Genomic DNA, 15,547 nt, shown 5'->3' with positions numbered 1-15,547 from the left:
AAAGGATAAGCATCGAGGTGAGTGAATTTATTTAAAGTTTAGGAATAATCGACACACATTCGTTTTTTGTGTTTTTCATTTGTAGTGATTATGATTTGTGCCGTCCTTAGTGATTTGCTTGGTTCTATAATTTTGTCATAAATAATTACTTATAATCTCCCTCGGGGAGTTTTATGTTTCATAAAAGCTTGACCAAGAATAACATCAGCACGTAAGTCAGGTAATATTGATAAGGTGATGTCAGTATACTTTTGATTTGGAAAAGTCATATTTACCTTGCCATAGCCTATGATTTTTGTTTTCAGTGACAATGATGCCATTGATACACTACTACTACTTTTTATGTATGGAATTTGGTACTTATTAACAATGTATTTGTTGATAAAGTTGTCTGAACTTCCAGTATCTATTAGTGTAGCAAAACTCTGTCCATTTATTTCAACCTTTCGAATAGCGTGTGAGAGACAATTAGGGGCTCCAACACTTATCATTGCAGACATATCATTGGGTTCAGCAACAGCTAATGATTTATTCAATTTACATACTTTTGCAAAATGTCCTTGTTTCTGGCATTTGTGACAAACAATATCCCTAGCAGGACAAATAATGTGTGGATGGCAATTGTTTCCACAGAAGTGACACATTTTAATGATTAGTGGTGAAGTTTGCTGATTATCAACATATTTTCTTGCATTATGCATTATATTGATTTGAGGTACGTTGGACTGGTACTGCTCAGAGTGTTTTTGCGCAAATTCTAATGAGCATGCTTGGTCAAATGTTGATGTTAATGCGAGTGTCTTTTTTTCAAGTAACCTTTTGCGTATTATACTTAAGGTTAGGCTGGTGATGAATGTGTCTCTGATAGACTCGTCGCAGTAAATATTAGCTGTTACTCCTTTAAAGTTGCAATCTTTTGAAAGGGTTCGAAGAGCTTGGACAAATTCATCTAGTGTTTTACCAGGTTGTTGTTTTTGCGTTGCGAATCGGTGTCGTGTAAATATTTCGTTTTTTGGTTTAACGTACAACGACGTGAGCACTTTGATTGCATTATCAAAAGTTTTTGAATTGGAGATGTACTCATACAGTTACAATAACTTTTGATAATGCAATCAAAGTGCTCAGTTAGCAATACAAAGTTTATCAATATTCTTAGCTTTTCATCAGATGTAGATTCTGCAGATAAAAAGAAGTTTTGGAGAGTTTTAAACCAGTGAATCTATTAAAGAGTTTGGATTTGCGTCAAATCTTTCAGGACAAGGTACTTCTCCATACGGATAACTTTAAAGTTTTAACTTTTAAAACGCTTAAATTTTTTTTTTCTTTTTTCGTAGAGACATGATAGATAAATTGAGATAATAACACCTCTTAATATCTAAAGTTTTATCTATCATATGTAAATTATACAATGAAAAAATTTAATACTAATTAATCACAGTTTCCTAAGGGACATATACATATAAAGTAGTAATTATATACACAAGTGATAAAACAACACAACTCCCTGAGGGAGATCATAAGTAATTATTTATGACACAGTCATGATAAATTACTGTTAATAAATATTCTACCTAGCTGGCTCACTTCCTGGATTGCAGCTTACTTATCTAACTAGCATTAAACAATTAAAATAGATGATCTGACCACTGACTGGAAATGTATTAAAGCTGGAGTATTTTAAGGTAGTGTTCTTGTTCAAATTTTATTCTCTTTATTTCTGACATTAACACCTATCTCCCACCTGAAGCCATTCTCCAAAAATATGTTGATGACATCCTAACTTGTATAATTTACAATAAAGTTCTTGCCAACTTACCTCAATCCATTGTAGATTGTGTTGCACTACGGTGTGCTGTCAATGGAATGAAACTTAATAGCTCTAAATGTAAAGTTATTAGAATTAATCCTAGGTGCTACGAAAGTTGTACCTTCTCTTGTACTCAACAATACTAAACTTGAAAAAGTCAACAGCCACAAATACCTTGGAATCATGCTCAATGAGAATGTTGATTGGGATGAACAATGAACAAAAGTGCACAATAATATAAAATTAGTCCCATATCTTCTCAAATGTCCTAAGTAAATTGGACACACTCAGCTCAACCTTCTACAAGTCTGTAGATCTTATGCTCATAGTCACTTGATATATAGTGCTCCTGCTCTTACTTTGTGCAGTCCTGCTGCAAAAAAAAGAGATGTAGTATTTCCATAAAAATGCTCTAAATATTATTGGTATTGATGTAACCAATTTGAGCAGTTTCAATATTAGTTTTGTAATTGAAGAGTTACTAGACAAGGTCTGTATTAATATCCTTAAAAAGATTCTTGCTGACTCATGCCATCCTATAACCACTAAATTAGCTCACACCAACAGCAGAAACCCAAACAGATTCCTATTTCCAGATTCCTAGGAACAATGCAAAGACCACCACCCATCAACAATCTTTTATTCAAAAATACTTCGTATTCTTTGTGATAGTGTCAGCAACCTGATTTTTCAATACATAAATAATATGTTTGCCTGCATTTTTGGCAACCTATTTTTTTAGTATTTAATGGTAGATAAAATAGTACAATTCATTACTTGTAATGCTATTCAATTTAAATAAAGATTTATTAATAAATAAAAAGTAAATAAAAAAAATTTCTTTTTTGGTATTCAATTTTAAAACTTTGATCAAAATAAACCTGTCTATTAAAACTAAATTAACTTTGATATTGGTTTTAATTAGAATATTTTCTTACAAAAAGATTTTTCATGTCATGTTGAACTTAATCTTTTTCCTATTGAATAAGAAACAATTTCACCAGATACCGAGATTCACCAATTACAATTTTACCAGGTTTCAAGATTCTACATCAATTTCACCAAGTTTCAAGATTCACCAATTACTATTTCACCAGGTTTCAAAATTCTTTTTAAAATTTAAAAATTTAATATCTAATTTAGTAAAAATTTAGTATCTAATTTAATTAAATTAATAAAAAGTTTAAAAATTTAATATCTAATTTAGCTTTACCCAACTTCAAGTGTAGTTTTTCAAGGTTTTTAAAATCATTTTTTTTAAAACTGTTTGTACTTATGTTTATAACTTATGCATATACTTTATGTTTCCTTTTAAATATATTTCTAAAGTTTCTTTGTAGTAAAAAATGTGTGAGTATTTTTAAAATTGAGACAATTTTTATAACTTTAATTAAACGAATCTTACCATCTATTTTTACTGTTATATATAATACTTAAATTGCTTATAATCAGATATTTATAATCAGATATTTATAATCAGATATTTATAATCAGATATTTATAATCAGATATTTATAATCAGATATTTATAATCAGGTATTTATTAATGAAATTTGAATCGAGAATGACTATATGTAATAATGACAATATAATACCAAAAATATTTGAAATAAAAATTTCTTTTAAATTACTCACATTTAGTTCCACAAAGAAATTTTGGAAATTATATTCCATATGTAGATTGTACCTGCCTAAACCTTCAGTTGATGTATGTATTGATACAGATAGTTCTTTAGTATTTTATATATATTTTTGGAATGAAGCAAAAATATATTTATTTGTTTAAGGCTTGCAATTATCTTTAGGCTTGAGTGTTGCAAGTGCTGTTGCTAAATCATTTCCATTGGACTCTTTATCAAATCCTAATAAAAAGGTTTTAATATGCTGTGGACCTGGTAATAATGGAGGAGATGGCCTAGTTGCTGCACGTCATCTTAAATTATTTGTAAGTTTTTTTATTGAACCTTTTATGAATGATTATGTTGGTTACCAATCAATAAATTTCTTTGATTTTGTTAGTTACAAAATTTATATATATAAAACAGTTTTTATATATTAATTAACACTTGTTTCTTCATATCTTGTTTGCTGAGTTAATAAATCAAAATTGAATAAAAATGAAGAATAGATATATGCATGTATATATACAGCCCTTGAAATTAGGATCAGCATTTGGCAATGCTGACCTAACTGCCGACCTCCAAGTGTTTTAGGTCAGCAAAATTTTGCCAACCTTGTTTCTATGTTTTATGGTAACAAGAGTTGTATATATATTGGACACTAGTTTTTTAACTAATGTATCTGCTCTTGCAGCCAACTTTCAACCATTTTCACATCGTCATAATGTTGCTTCTCTTTCTCTTTTCTATAAATACTATAATTAATGCTGCTCTAAAGAGCTAGCATCTCTTCTTCCATCTACTCAAATTTATTCTCATGTTACTTGTCATTCAATCAAGTCTCATCTTTTCACTGTGACTGTTCCTAATTGCTTCAAAAATTCTTATTTGTCTTGTTTTTTCCTCGAACATAAGTTCTTTGGAGTTTGCTTCCTTCATCTTGCTTTCCTGGTTTATATAATTTGCAATCTTTTAGGTTGTCTGTCAATTGTTATCTTGCTCTATAAACTTCATCTTTTCTCTTCCAGTAACTTCCAACTCTAATAGTGGTTGTTTGCAGCCTTGTTGGAAACGAAGATGTTAAAAAAATAATAATAATAACACAGTAAAAGGATGAGACTTAATTGAATGACAAGTAATACAAGAATAATTTTTAGTAGATGGCGCAAGAGATGCTAGTTCTTTACAGAAATGAGAAAGAGAAGCATTATTATGACAATGTGACAATAGTTGGAGGTTGGCTGCAAGACCAGGTCAAACTATGTTTACAATGTGTTACACCTTGTCTAAAAGAGAAAGGTCATCATTAGAAGATCTGCCCCAGATATGGCAACAGTATTCCTTACAAGATTGGATTTGAAATTTATAAAGATAAAGAACAGAATCCAGAGTATAAAAGTGGAGAGCATGATAAAGAGATGCAACCTTAGCAGATGCTAGTTTTGCAATAGATTTGATATATAGTTTCCAAGAAAAATCAGAAGTTAGAGTTAATCCTAGAAGACAAAGGTTAGATAACTCATTGAGTAAATTACCGTTTATAAATATAAGATCTTTATTATTGCAATAACAATTAGCTGGAAAAAAAAATGAGTTTAATCTGAGTTAACCAGCCACTAAAAGCCCTATGCTGTAGCATGAGATGCTACAGCATGGGACTCTCGGTGAGATTTTTTTAAAGCTCAAATGCCCCCTCCAAGCAATCAGAAAGTGTTGGCTTCGTATCAAGACAAGAATAAATGGTAGTATCATCAGCAAACAATGCCACTTTAGACTGAGAATTTCTGGAAGATCATTAACGTAATTTAAAAAAGTATAAGGTCAAGGATAAAGCCCCTGAAGTTACAGGAAATGAACATAATATATAATATATATATACATATTTATATATATACATAATATATATATATATATATATATATATATACATATATATAAATACATATACATATATACATATATATAAATACATATACATATATATATATATATATATATATATATATATATATATATATATATATATATATATATATATATATATATATATATATATATACATATACATATATATATATATATATATATATATATATATATATATATATATATATATATGTATATATATATATATATATATATGTATATATGTATATATGTATATATATATATGTATATGTATATATATATATATATATGTATATATATATATATATATATATATATATATATATATATATATATATATATATATATATATATGTATATATATGTATATGTATACAGGGCTTGTGATGAAAAAAATCGTCAAGCGTGTTATATCGCGCTCGTAAAATTAGAATATGTTTTTAACGGGCGTGATTATGTGCGCTTGAGATAACGTCGGCGAGCGCGATCATGAAAATTGCTGAAGGCGATGCTCATAAAAAGCTTTTTATTTTTTATATCTTTTTTTATTTATTAAATAATTCTTTCGTCAAAAAATGTTTGAATTAGTATCACACTTATGAAACTAATTCAACGAAAGAGATTTTTATACTTTCAAACTTCTTGTATATTGTCAGATCGCGATTTTATTTTTAACTATTTATGTTATAAAAAAATAATATCAAACAAAAACGCAACTCCTTATTGATTTAGTATTGAAGTATAATTTAGTGACTTAGTTTTGCTTCGTTGTTTTGATATATGTATTTTAAAATGTTACTCTGTAAACTTAATTAACGGTTAATGGTTTTTATATTTCTTGATATTTTTTATTCAAATTAATTAATTAATTTTTTTCTAAAATTTCTTTCTTAAATTACGTTACGTTATCTTAAAAATATAACACAAGAATAATTTGAAATAATAAATAAGAATAATAACTTTTCATTTAATAAATATTGACGTCATTACTTAGTTTTCTTTTCGAATGTCCTTAATTGCGAACATTCCAAACAACAGAATTTGTTTTAAATTTGAGTTAAAATAAATAATAGTTAATAAAAAATCTATACTATGAACAAAAACTAATTTTAAAAATTACTCTATTATTAATATTTATTTTTATTATAAACGATGTGTGGAATATTACAAACAATAAATCAAATAAATTTTACTTGATATTTTCACAAGATTAAAAATACTCCACGGTTTTAATTTTCTTATAATGGTTTTCTAATTTTCTATTCCTATCTTATTTGCGCATTTTTGTATTCACATTGTGTTTCCACGTGCACATTCCATTATTGAAATTAGTGACGATTAACGACTTTAAACTACTCATTCATTACTTTAGTGCAAAAGAGAACGACGTAGTGCTTTTTATATTTTATATCAGTTGTTTGATAACAGAATATCTTTAATAAAAAATATTTTTTAAATATTTTATGAAATTAAAAAAATAATCTTGAACTATTCGATGAGCGTTATTTTATACGCTCGTTATAAGCTGAACGAGCGTTGTTTATTGCGCCTAGAACGTTTGAAAATACCGTTTACGGGCCCGTTTTACGAGCGGAGCGCGATCGCGCTCGCTTCATCACAAGCCCTGTGTATACATATATCTTTGTGTTCTGTTGTGACCTCAGGCGCGGTGCTTGTTCCTCCGTTGGTGAATATTCTTTTTATTCTTCTTCACCAAGATGTTTTGAGAACATTCAAGTTTATGTATGTTTCCATGTATGTCCGTAAAACAAATTTTTTTTGTTTTACAGACATACATAAACTAAAATGTTTTCAAAACGGCTACAAAACCTGACCAGTTTTTTGCAACTAAATATTATTTCCGTGGTCAGTAATCGAGAGCGATCTCTCTCGCTTTCCGACCAAGCCTGCTTTTAGAGAAAAACAGCATCATAAAACTTTATCAAAGGTTTTAGAAATGTCGAGAGTGATAGCCCTAACCTCTCCATATCTAACTAATGCGCAATAAAACAAATCGGTTATTACCATTAAAGAATCAGCAGTAGAATGAGAAGATTGAAATCCATATTGATTATCAGAAATTATGTTGTTATATTCAAGATTAAGTGTTTGTTAAATTGAGACTCAAAAACCTTGCTTGTATAGTAAGACTAATAGAATGACGAATTAGACGAGTCAGATCACTATCTAAAATTTTTTAAAATAAGGATAACAGATGTTGTCTTCCAGCAGGCTGTAAAACAAGACTCTAATAAGCACTTGTTAAATAGTTTTGAAAGTAAAAATGACAGCTCCGGAGAACACATCTACAGCTGTAGAAGAATCTAAGCAGTATATCAATTTAGATTTAGAGTGATTTGAATATCAAACTATGAATCAACCTATTTGTTGTCTATATCCGATAGGATGTGATTATTGAAAAGTTCTTAGCAAACAATTCAGCTTTGTCTCTAGGTAAGATAACTAAGTATGAACCATGCAAGAGAGGAGGAATATCAGATTTTTCCTTATTATAGACACTGTTAAAGATTCTCTTGAAGTCTCTGTAGCCTAATTTTTGAGACGAAATACGAGATTTTGTAAACTGAGCATAGCAGGCTTTAACCTTAGACAAAACCTTTTTACAATGATTTTGAGCAATAGTAAATAGATGTCTGTTTTCTATGGAATTGTTTTAGTGATAGATGTTGAAGTAACGATCACGATTACTTACAATTGCTAATGATTGAAAATTGCAGAAGCGCAATTAAAAGAAAACCATTGAGGAAAGTGAGGTTTGACTTGGAACTGTCAAGCAGGAAGACAAAAGATTTCTACTCATGGGCCATTGTCATGGAAAGTGTCTCAGTCAGCTTTAAGGTAGTTATAAGAGGTACTATAATAGGGAGATTCTAATGATGAAGAAAAATGAGATGATTTAGAGAGATCAAACGGTGATCAGAAGCACATAAGGATAAATGTGGAGAACTTGAGCACTGGCTTGGATCAGAAACAAAACATGTAGAAGTCAAGTAGAGAAGGTAAATGATATGGATTGTCTGGAAGTGAGTTGTAAAGTTGACTAGTTGTGTTAAAGATTGAGAAAGGCAAAAGTTGTGGTCTTTAACACCTGCAGAGTCACTGAAACTAAAGCCAAGCCATTCAGTGTGATGAGCGTTAAAGTCACCAACAATAGCTTAGCCAAAAGATAAGGAGAAAGGACATGGTCAATTTGATCAGAAATAACATCAAAAAGATGGTAATATGGAACAAAAAGAAAGGTGATAGAGTGAAGTGGTGCTAAACGAAAGCACATAAAAGAATAGTCTGTGGATTCAAAACTAATTTCGTAACTAATAGGTGAATTCTTATGAATGTAAATACCTAAGCCAAGCATGTGACTATTGGAATCTTTACAAATTAAAGGAAGATAACCAATAAACACTAAAATTGCAAGATGTGACAGTTAAACTCAAATTAGTCTCACAAAAAGTAACCAGGCCTGATGAACTTTGCGAGAGATAAGACTCAACAGAAGAAAAGTTAATTTGAAGACCACAAATATTAGCCAGTGATAGATTTAGAGAACTTGGTGATGGAGATTTTGCGGTAGTGGTGTAGTGGTAAAGCGCTCATAAGCGAGAGGTTCCGAGTTCGATCCCCACCACGTCCCTGGTAGTACCGCGCTCAACATGTTTCTCCGCGCAGCGGCCTCGTCCATTGAGGTTTGTGTTTCGGAGTTATAGAGTTGAGAGAGGGATATAACCACTATTAAGTATCCTCCTCATCTGTAGTGGCTTTCTTGGCCTTGAGGAGGTGAATAACAAAAAAAAAGATGCTTTTTTTTTGTTTTATAGTTTGTAGTACTTTTTTACTTATTTTTGAAATTGTTAAAGAACTTGACATATAAACCAGATAATAGTACTTAGTACACTATTTAATAGTCCAAGCAATTGCCTTATTTACTAGTAACAAACCCTAAGCTGTAACATGGTCTCAACGATGCACACAAAAGGTACAAACAATGAGACTATGAGCAACATGGTAAAACATTGTACTTTGATACTTTACAGCTTTTAATGGAATCAGCCTCTCTGAGAGAGCTACCACAGAGTTTAGGAGGTCTGACTACCAGCTGGCCTCAGAACCTCAAAAGTGAGTTTTAAAACTGTACCTTCATTAGGAAATAATAGCATGAGTTGACTAGTCATAAAAATAGAGACACAAGCAAAACACATTCATTAGTTGAGAAGTTCTAGCATTTAACATCCTGAACTGGAAACATTTATTATAAATACATTTACGCCAGCCTAATAGATGTAGAAGGGGTGCGAAGCTGGTCAACAAATGTGTTTATCCCTTTCTTGTGTTGCTTATCAATGTGAAAGTTCCATAAAAGATTGCAGTCAATTACCATACCAAGGTATTTAATAACTCCTGAGAAATTTAATCGTTTATTTTTAATTTTGATTTTAATTCCAACATTTTTATATAAATAGTTCTTTCTCGGAAATGAAAAAAAAATTAGTTCAGTTTTTTCTTTATTAAGACATTTTAGGTTACTATTTAACTATACCTTTTAGGTCCAAACATTTTTACATAAAGAATGATGCGATTTGGTGATATGCAAGAGATTTGTATCATCAACAAACAGATGAACTGATGAGAAGTGAACAGAGTTGGTTAGATTGTTAACTTAGATTATATACAAAAGATTATTAAGAACAGAACCTTGAGGAACACCACACAACTGATTTATTACTAGAATTAAAACCATTAATACTTATAAATTGTTTTCAATCTAGAAGATAAGATCAAAACCAGTCATTTGCAATACCGCGAATTCCATTACGTCCTAATTTAGAGATCAAAATACTATGATCAACGGTATCGAGAGCTTTATGTAAATCGATTAAACATCACAAACAAAATGACCAGTATCAAGAGCTTTTCTGATTTTTTCTGTTATACTTATTAATACATGACAAATAGGATGTTTTGATCAAAAACCCTTTTGAAAAAAAATTTGAAAATCAATTAAACAACTAAATGAGTTTAGAAAAAAGTACACTAGTTTTTTAAGAAGCTTACTAAAAGTAATTTACAAGAAGCTTACGTTAAATAAAAGAGAAATATGTCTATAGTTATTGCATAAAAGTTTAGAGTCATTTTTAAAAACTGAATAGCGCAAGATGATTTCAAAATGACAATTTTTGAATGAGGTATTAAAATAGTTTAAAAAGAATTCTTGAAAATTCATAGTTATAATCTATAAGAATGATTGTGGGAATGCTGTTTGAATCTAATGATATTCTTGGATTCAATTTAGATATAAGAGATGAGATTTCAATAATAGTTTTTGGAGAAAATTTTGAGTAAATTATTTAAATTTGAATATTTAAGTTACTTTTAGATATTTAATGTAAGACAAATGAATATTGGATTTGAGTTTATGAGCAACATTTGTAAAAAAAAGTGTTGAATGATTAAGAGATAAGAATAGGGTCAGTAATATAAGTTTCATTTTCTGGCTAAACAGTTTGGGGAGGGGATGATTTGTTAAAATTTTTGACATTTATTAGATTACCAAATTAGATGCCAAAGTTTGCAAAGATTTTTTACATTTTCTGAGGAAAAAATTTTAAATTGATTTTTTTACAAAGCTTAATTAATGTAATTATCATATATTTATATTTCTTAAAAATACTTTCAAACTTGTTTGTATTAATAAGATCTTTAGATTTTAACATTTTTACTTAATATTTTTTTTGGAAAAGATTGCGCACTTGAATAGGTTTTATAATTCCTACTAGACGTCAAACAAACATGATTCTATTTGATCTGAACTTTTTAAACTTCTTTTCATCACTAAAAAGAATCTTTGTTCAATGTTGACTCCACTTTAGATGCTGTGATGCTAATTCTTCTCGGGCGTTCCAGTTTTTCAAGGAAATAACTTTTAGGCATGACGTCTTCCAAACACATTTGCATGACATTAGCAACATTTTGTAGCAGAAATACTACAATTCGTTCTATAAAAATCGTTTCATTTGTTTATTTAAATCAATAGCTGTCAAATGAAGTTTTTTGTTGCTTAGTATTGTGAGCTTTTTATCCTGAAGATATGTTATTTTGCCTAGTCTTCCTGAATGCTTTCGAATCTTTGTGGATCCAGTAAGTTCATATCTTTTCAGAATTTGTCTATCAGCAGGCTTACCGGCTTCATAAAACTGTGCTGTCTTACGAAACGAACTTCCATTTGAACTGATTTTGCTATCAATTTTTTTACTGGAAATATTATACATTTCTTATATTCTATGCCCTTAATTACTTATAAATAAAGTTTTTTGATTATTTTCACAAAATATTTGGTTACAATATAGCAATTAGCAATTTTTTTTTTTAATGGGGGGGGGGGGGGAATAGGAAAGGCTTCAGTATGTACGCAATTTTTTGTACTCTATATTTTTATGGAGCTCAAAAATATTTAACTTCTGAGACAAGGTGCGTTAATTAAATAATCTTTGTGTGTGTGTGTCCGCATACATAATAATTACATTTTATTTTCAATTTTTTTTAGGGTTATTCTCCTGAGATTTTTTACCCAAAAAGACCGAAAAAGGAACTTTTTAATAGTCTTGTTATTCAATGCAAAAGACAATTTATTACTTTTATAGAAGAACTGCCTGATGCGGGTTACATAAACGAAAACTATAATTTTATTATTGACGCAATATTTGGGTTCAGTTTTCGCGGAGACGTGCGTCCACCTTTTGATTCCATGATTGAAATGTTAAAAACAGTATCAATACCCTTGGCATCTGTTGATATTCCGTCAGGTTAAATATTTTGCTTTATATGATATTCTTTTATAACATATAAATGTTATATCAGGTTTTATCAGATATTTTTAATAAATATCTTTTTAATTTCAAAATATGTTTTAATTTTTTTTTATTTTAAATTTTTAAAAACATGACTACAGATACTCTATAAGTTTTTTTCTTTTTTTTTATTACTATATTTGTTGGTATATGCTATATTGCTGTCTTTTTTTCTATATGCTATTTTACAATATTTGTTGCTATATTCTATATTACAATAATACAGGTTGGAATGTTGAAAACGGAAATCCTGACGGCATCAAACCAGAGGTTCTTATTTCTCTCACTGCGCCAAAGCTTTGCGCTGCAAGGTTTAAAGGAGAGCATCACTACCTTGGAGGTAGGTTTGTTCCCAAGGCTTTAGAAAATAAATATCACTTAGACTTGCCATTTTTCCCTGGCACAGACTGTGTCGTTCTCCTTCCAAAAATCAAGTAGAATTTATGGGGTTTGAAGAAAGAAATTATCTTTAAAAAATTAAAATTCGTAAATGCAAGTTATAATGAATAATTTAAACGCGATTATAAATTAAACAAAAATGTTAAAGATCTGAACATTAAAAAGTAAATGATTGTTCGTAACTGGTTGTAAATAAGTAACCGCTTTTTCACTAATGTGTTTTTACTTAGATATTTTTTGCGGATTCTGAATCCCTTTGCGTGCGAAATGCCATATTTGCGTGCATACACGCTTATTTAAAAAAGAAATTGGCTGGTGATGTTCGTCTGACTCGGACGAACGAATAGGCTAAAAATTTCTTAAAATATGATCAATTAATTTTTATTTGAAGGTGATACTGGTGCGACCTGTAAGACGAGCTATAAGATATTTGGCTACATTTAGAGCCTTTTCTTATGTCTTAAGATTTATTAATAGAAATAAGGCAATAGCTTGGACTATTTAATAGTGCACTGAGTGCTATCTATGCTTTGAGTCACTTCAGATAAAACCCAATTTTTTCAGGCAAACGTTATCGCAATAAATTAGATTTTCCTGTATTTAAGAACGGTAATGTACTCAATAAGTCATCTACCCATCATCTTCTAGGATTAACTCTTACTTCCGATCTTACTTGGAAACCATATATCAAATCCATTGCAAAATTAGCATCAGCTAAGGTTGTATCTCTTTATCAAGCTCAACACTTTCTTACTCCGGATTTTATTCTTTATCTCTAAAAATCTCAAATCCGTACTTATATAGAATACTGTTGTCATATCTGGGGCGAAACTTCCAATGATGCCCTTTCTCTTTTAGACAAAGTGCAAAAACGCATTGTAAACACAAATGAATCTGCTCTTGCAGCCAACCTTTAACCATTATCACATTGCCGTAATGTTGCTTTTCTTTCTCTTTTCTACAAATACTATAATAAGCACTGCTAAAAGAGCTAGCTTCTCTTGTACAATCTACTTAAATATATTCTTGTGTTACTCGCCATTCAATTAAGTATCATCCTTTTACTGTGACTGTTCCTAAGTGCTCCAAAAACTCTTATTCGTCTAGTTGTTCCTCGAATATCAGTTCTTTGAAATTTGCTTCCTTCTTCTTGCTTTCCTGATTCATATAATTACCAATTTTTTAAGACGTCTGTCAATTATTATCTTGATCTATAAACTTTATTTTTTCTCTTCCAGTAACTTCCAACTCTAATAGTGGTTGCTTGCAGCCTTGTTGGAGGCGAAGATGTTGGGAAAAAAAAAGAAAAAACTTCTTTAACAAATTAAAAAATAACTAAAGTACCAAAAACTATAAAACACAAAAAACCATCGTCATCGCCAAGTTCTCTAAACCTATCATTCACTAACATTTGTGGTCTTCGAAGCAACTTTTCTTTTGTTGAGTCTTATCTCTTGCAAAGTTCACCAGACCTACTTTCTGTTTGTGAGATTAATTTGAGTTCAGCTGTTTCATCTTGTGATCTTTGTGTTAATGGTTATCTTCCTTTAATTCGTAAAAACATTTATAGTCACATGCTTGACCTGGGCATTTACATTTGTGAGGATTCACCTTTTGTCGGGAAACTAGGTTTGAATCCACCGAAAACTTTTTTATATTCTTTCGTTTAGCACCACTTCACTCTATTACCTTTCTCTTTGTTTTATATTGCTAAGGTAGTTGTAAAAGGTATAACCTTTTACAACTACCTTAAAGCTGACTGGGACTCTTTCTGTGATTTTATCAGTGACGGCTCTTGGGTAGGAACCTTTCGTCTTACTGCTGAAAAATGTATTTCTTACATAACCTCTTGGGTTCAGACTAGCATGGAACCTTGTATTCCCACTCAACAATTCCCACTACAAGTCAAACTTCACTTTTCTTCATGGTTTTCCTCACATTTTACTGCTGTAATTTCCAATCGAAACCATTACTTTCGTATCTATCAGCAAAACAATTCTTCAGAAAACAGACGCCTATTTACTACTGCTAGAAACCAAAAAGGTTTCTAGCAATAGTAAATAGGCATCTAAAAAATAAAAAGTTTCTAGCAATAGTAAATAGTAAAAGGTTCTGTTAAGCACCAAAGCCCGCTATTCTCAGGTCATAAAATCTTGTATTTCATTGCGAAAGTTAGGCTCTCGTGACTTCTGGAGAATCTTTAATAGTATCAATCATAAGGGAAAATCTGTTGTTTTACCTCTCTTGTATGGTTCAGATTTTGTCATCTCACCTAAACACAAAGCTGAATTATTAGCTAAAAACTTTTCATCAATATCATCTCTTGATTCCGCTAGTTGCAATCTACTTGATCTACTTATCAAAGTCTTGTTTCCAGCCTGCTGGAAAGCAACATCTGTTATCTAATTTCAAAAGTTCTTTTGAGATTGAATCTTTAATTAATTTATACTCAATCTCTCTTCTCGAATCTAATAATTTACTTTCTGATCATCAAAATGGATTTTGATCTTCTGGTTCTACAGCTGATTTGCTAACAATAATAGCCAATAGGTTTTATCGTGCATTAGAGACGGTGATGTTAAGACTATCTCTCTTGACATTAAAGCTTTTGATAAAGCTTGGCATGCTGGTCTTCTCTATAAGCCTTCTTCTTACGGTGCATCAGATAATATCTTTAATATTATTAAATCTTTTCTTTCCAATCGTAGTATAAAAGTTGTCCTCGATGGACAGCGCTCTTCTTCATGCCAAGTAACTTCAGGGGTTCTCAAGATTCTATCCTTGACCCTATACTGTTTTTAATGTACTATCTTCTATCTTCCGGATATTCTCACGTCTAGGATGGCATTGTTCGTTGATGATACTACCATTTATTATTGTTTTGATAAGAAGCCAAGACTCTCTGATTGCTTTGAAGGGGCATTTGAGCTTGAAAAAGATCTCACTTCTGC

The 15,547-nt window shown here is 30.3% G+C and overlaps 1 protein-coding gene across 1 annotated transcript in view; it reads left to right on the top strand.

Annotated features, from left to right (window-relative positions):
- LOC100209366 (NAD(P)H-hydrate epimerase) overlaps nt 1-12,807 on the top strand; it is a 21,740-nt gene extending 8,933 nt beyond the window's left edge. Inside the window, exons 2-4 of the mRNA XM_065806283.1 lie at nt 3,613-3,752; nt 11,894-12,152; nt 12,424-12,807. Coding sequence (XP_065662355.1) covers nt 3,613-3,752; nt 11,894-12,152; nt 12,424-12,635 — 611 coding nt within the window. The 3' untranslated portion in view covers nt 12,636-12,807. The remainder of the gene's footprint in view (nt 1-3,612; nt 3,753-11,893; nt 12,153-12,423) is intronic.
- The last annotated feature ends 2,740 nt before the right edge of the window (nt 12,808-15,547 follow it).

The sequence above is a fragment of the Hydra vulgaris genome, chromosome 09 (assembly GCF_038396675.1).
Source record: "Hydra vulgaris chromosome 09, alternate assembly HydraT2T_AEP".
Lineage (NCBI taxonomy): Eukaryota > Metazoa > Cnidaria > Hydrozoa > Anthoathecata > Hydridae > Hydra > Hydra vulgaris.
Note: the sequence above shows the minus strand (reverse complement) of the source record. Positions and strands in the feature narration are given on the sequence as shown.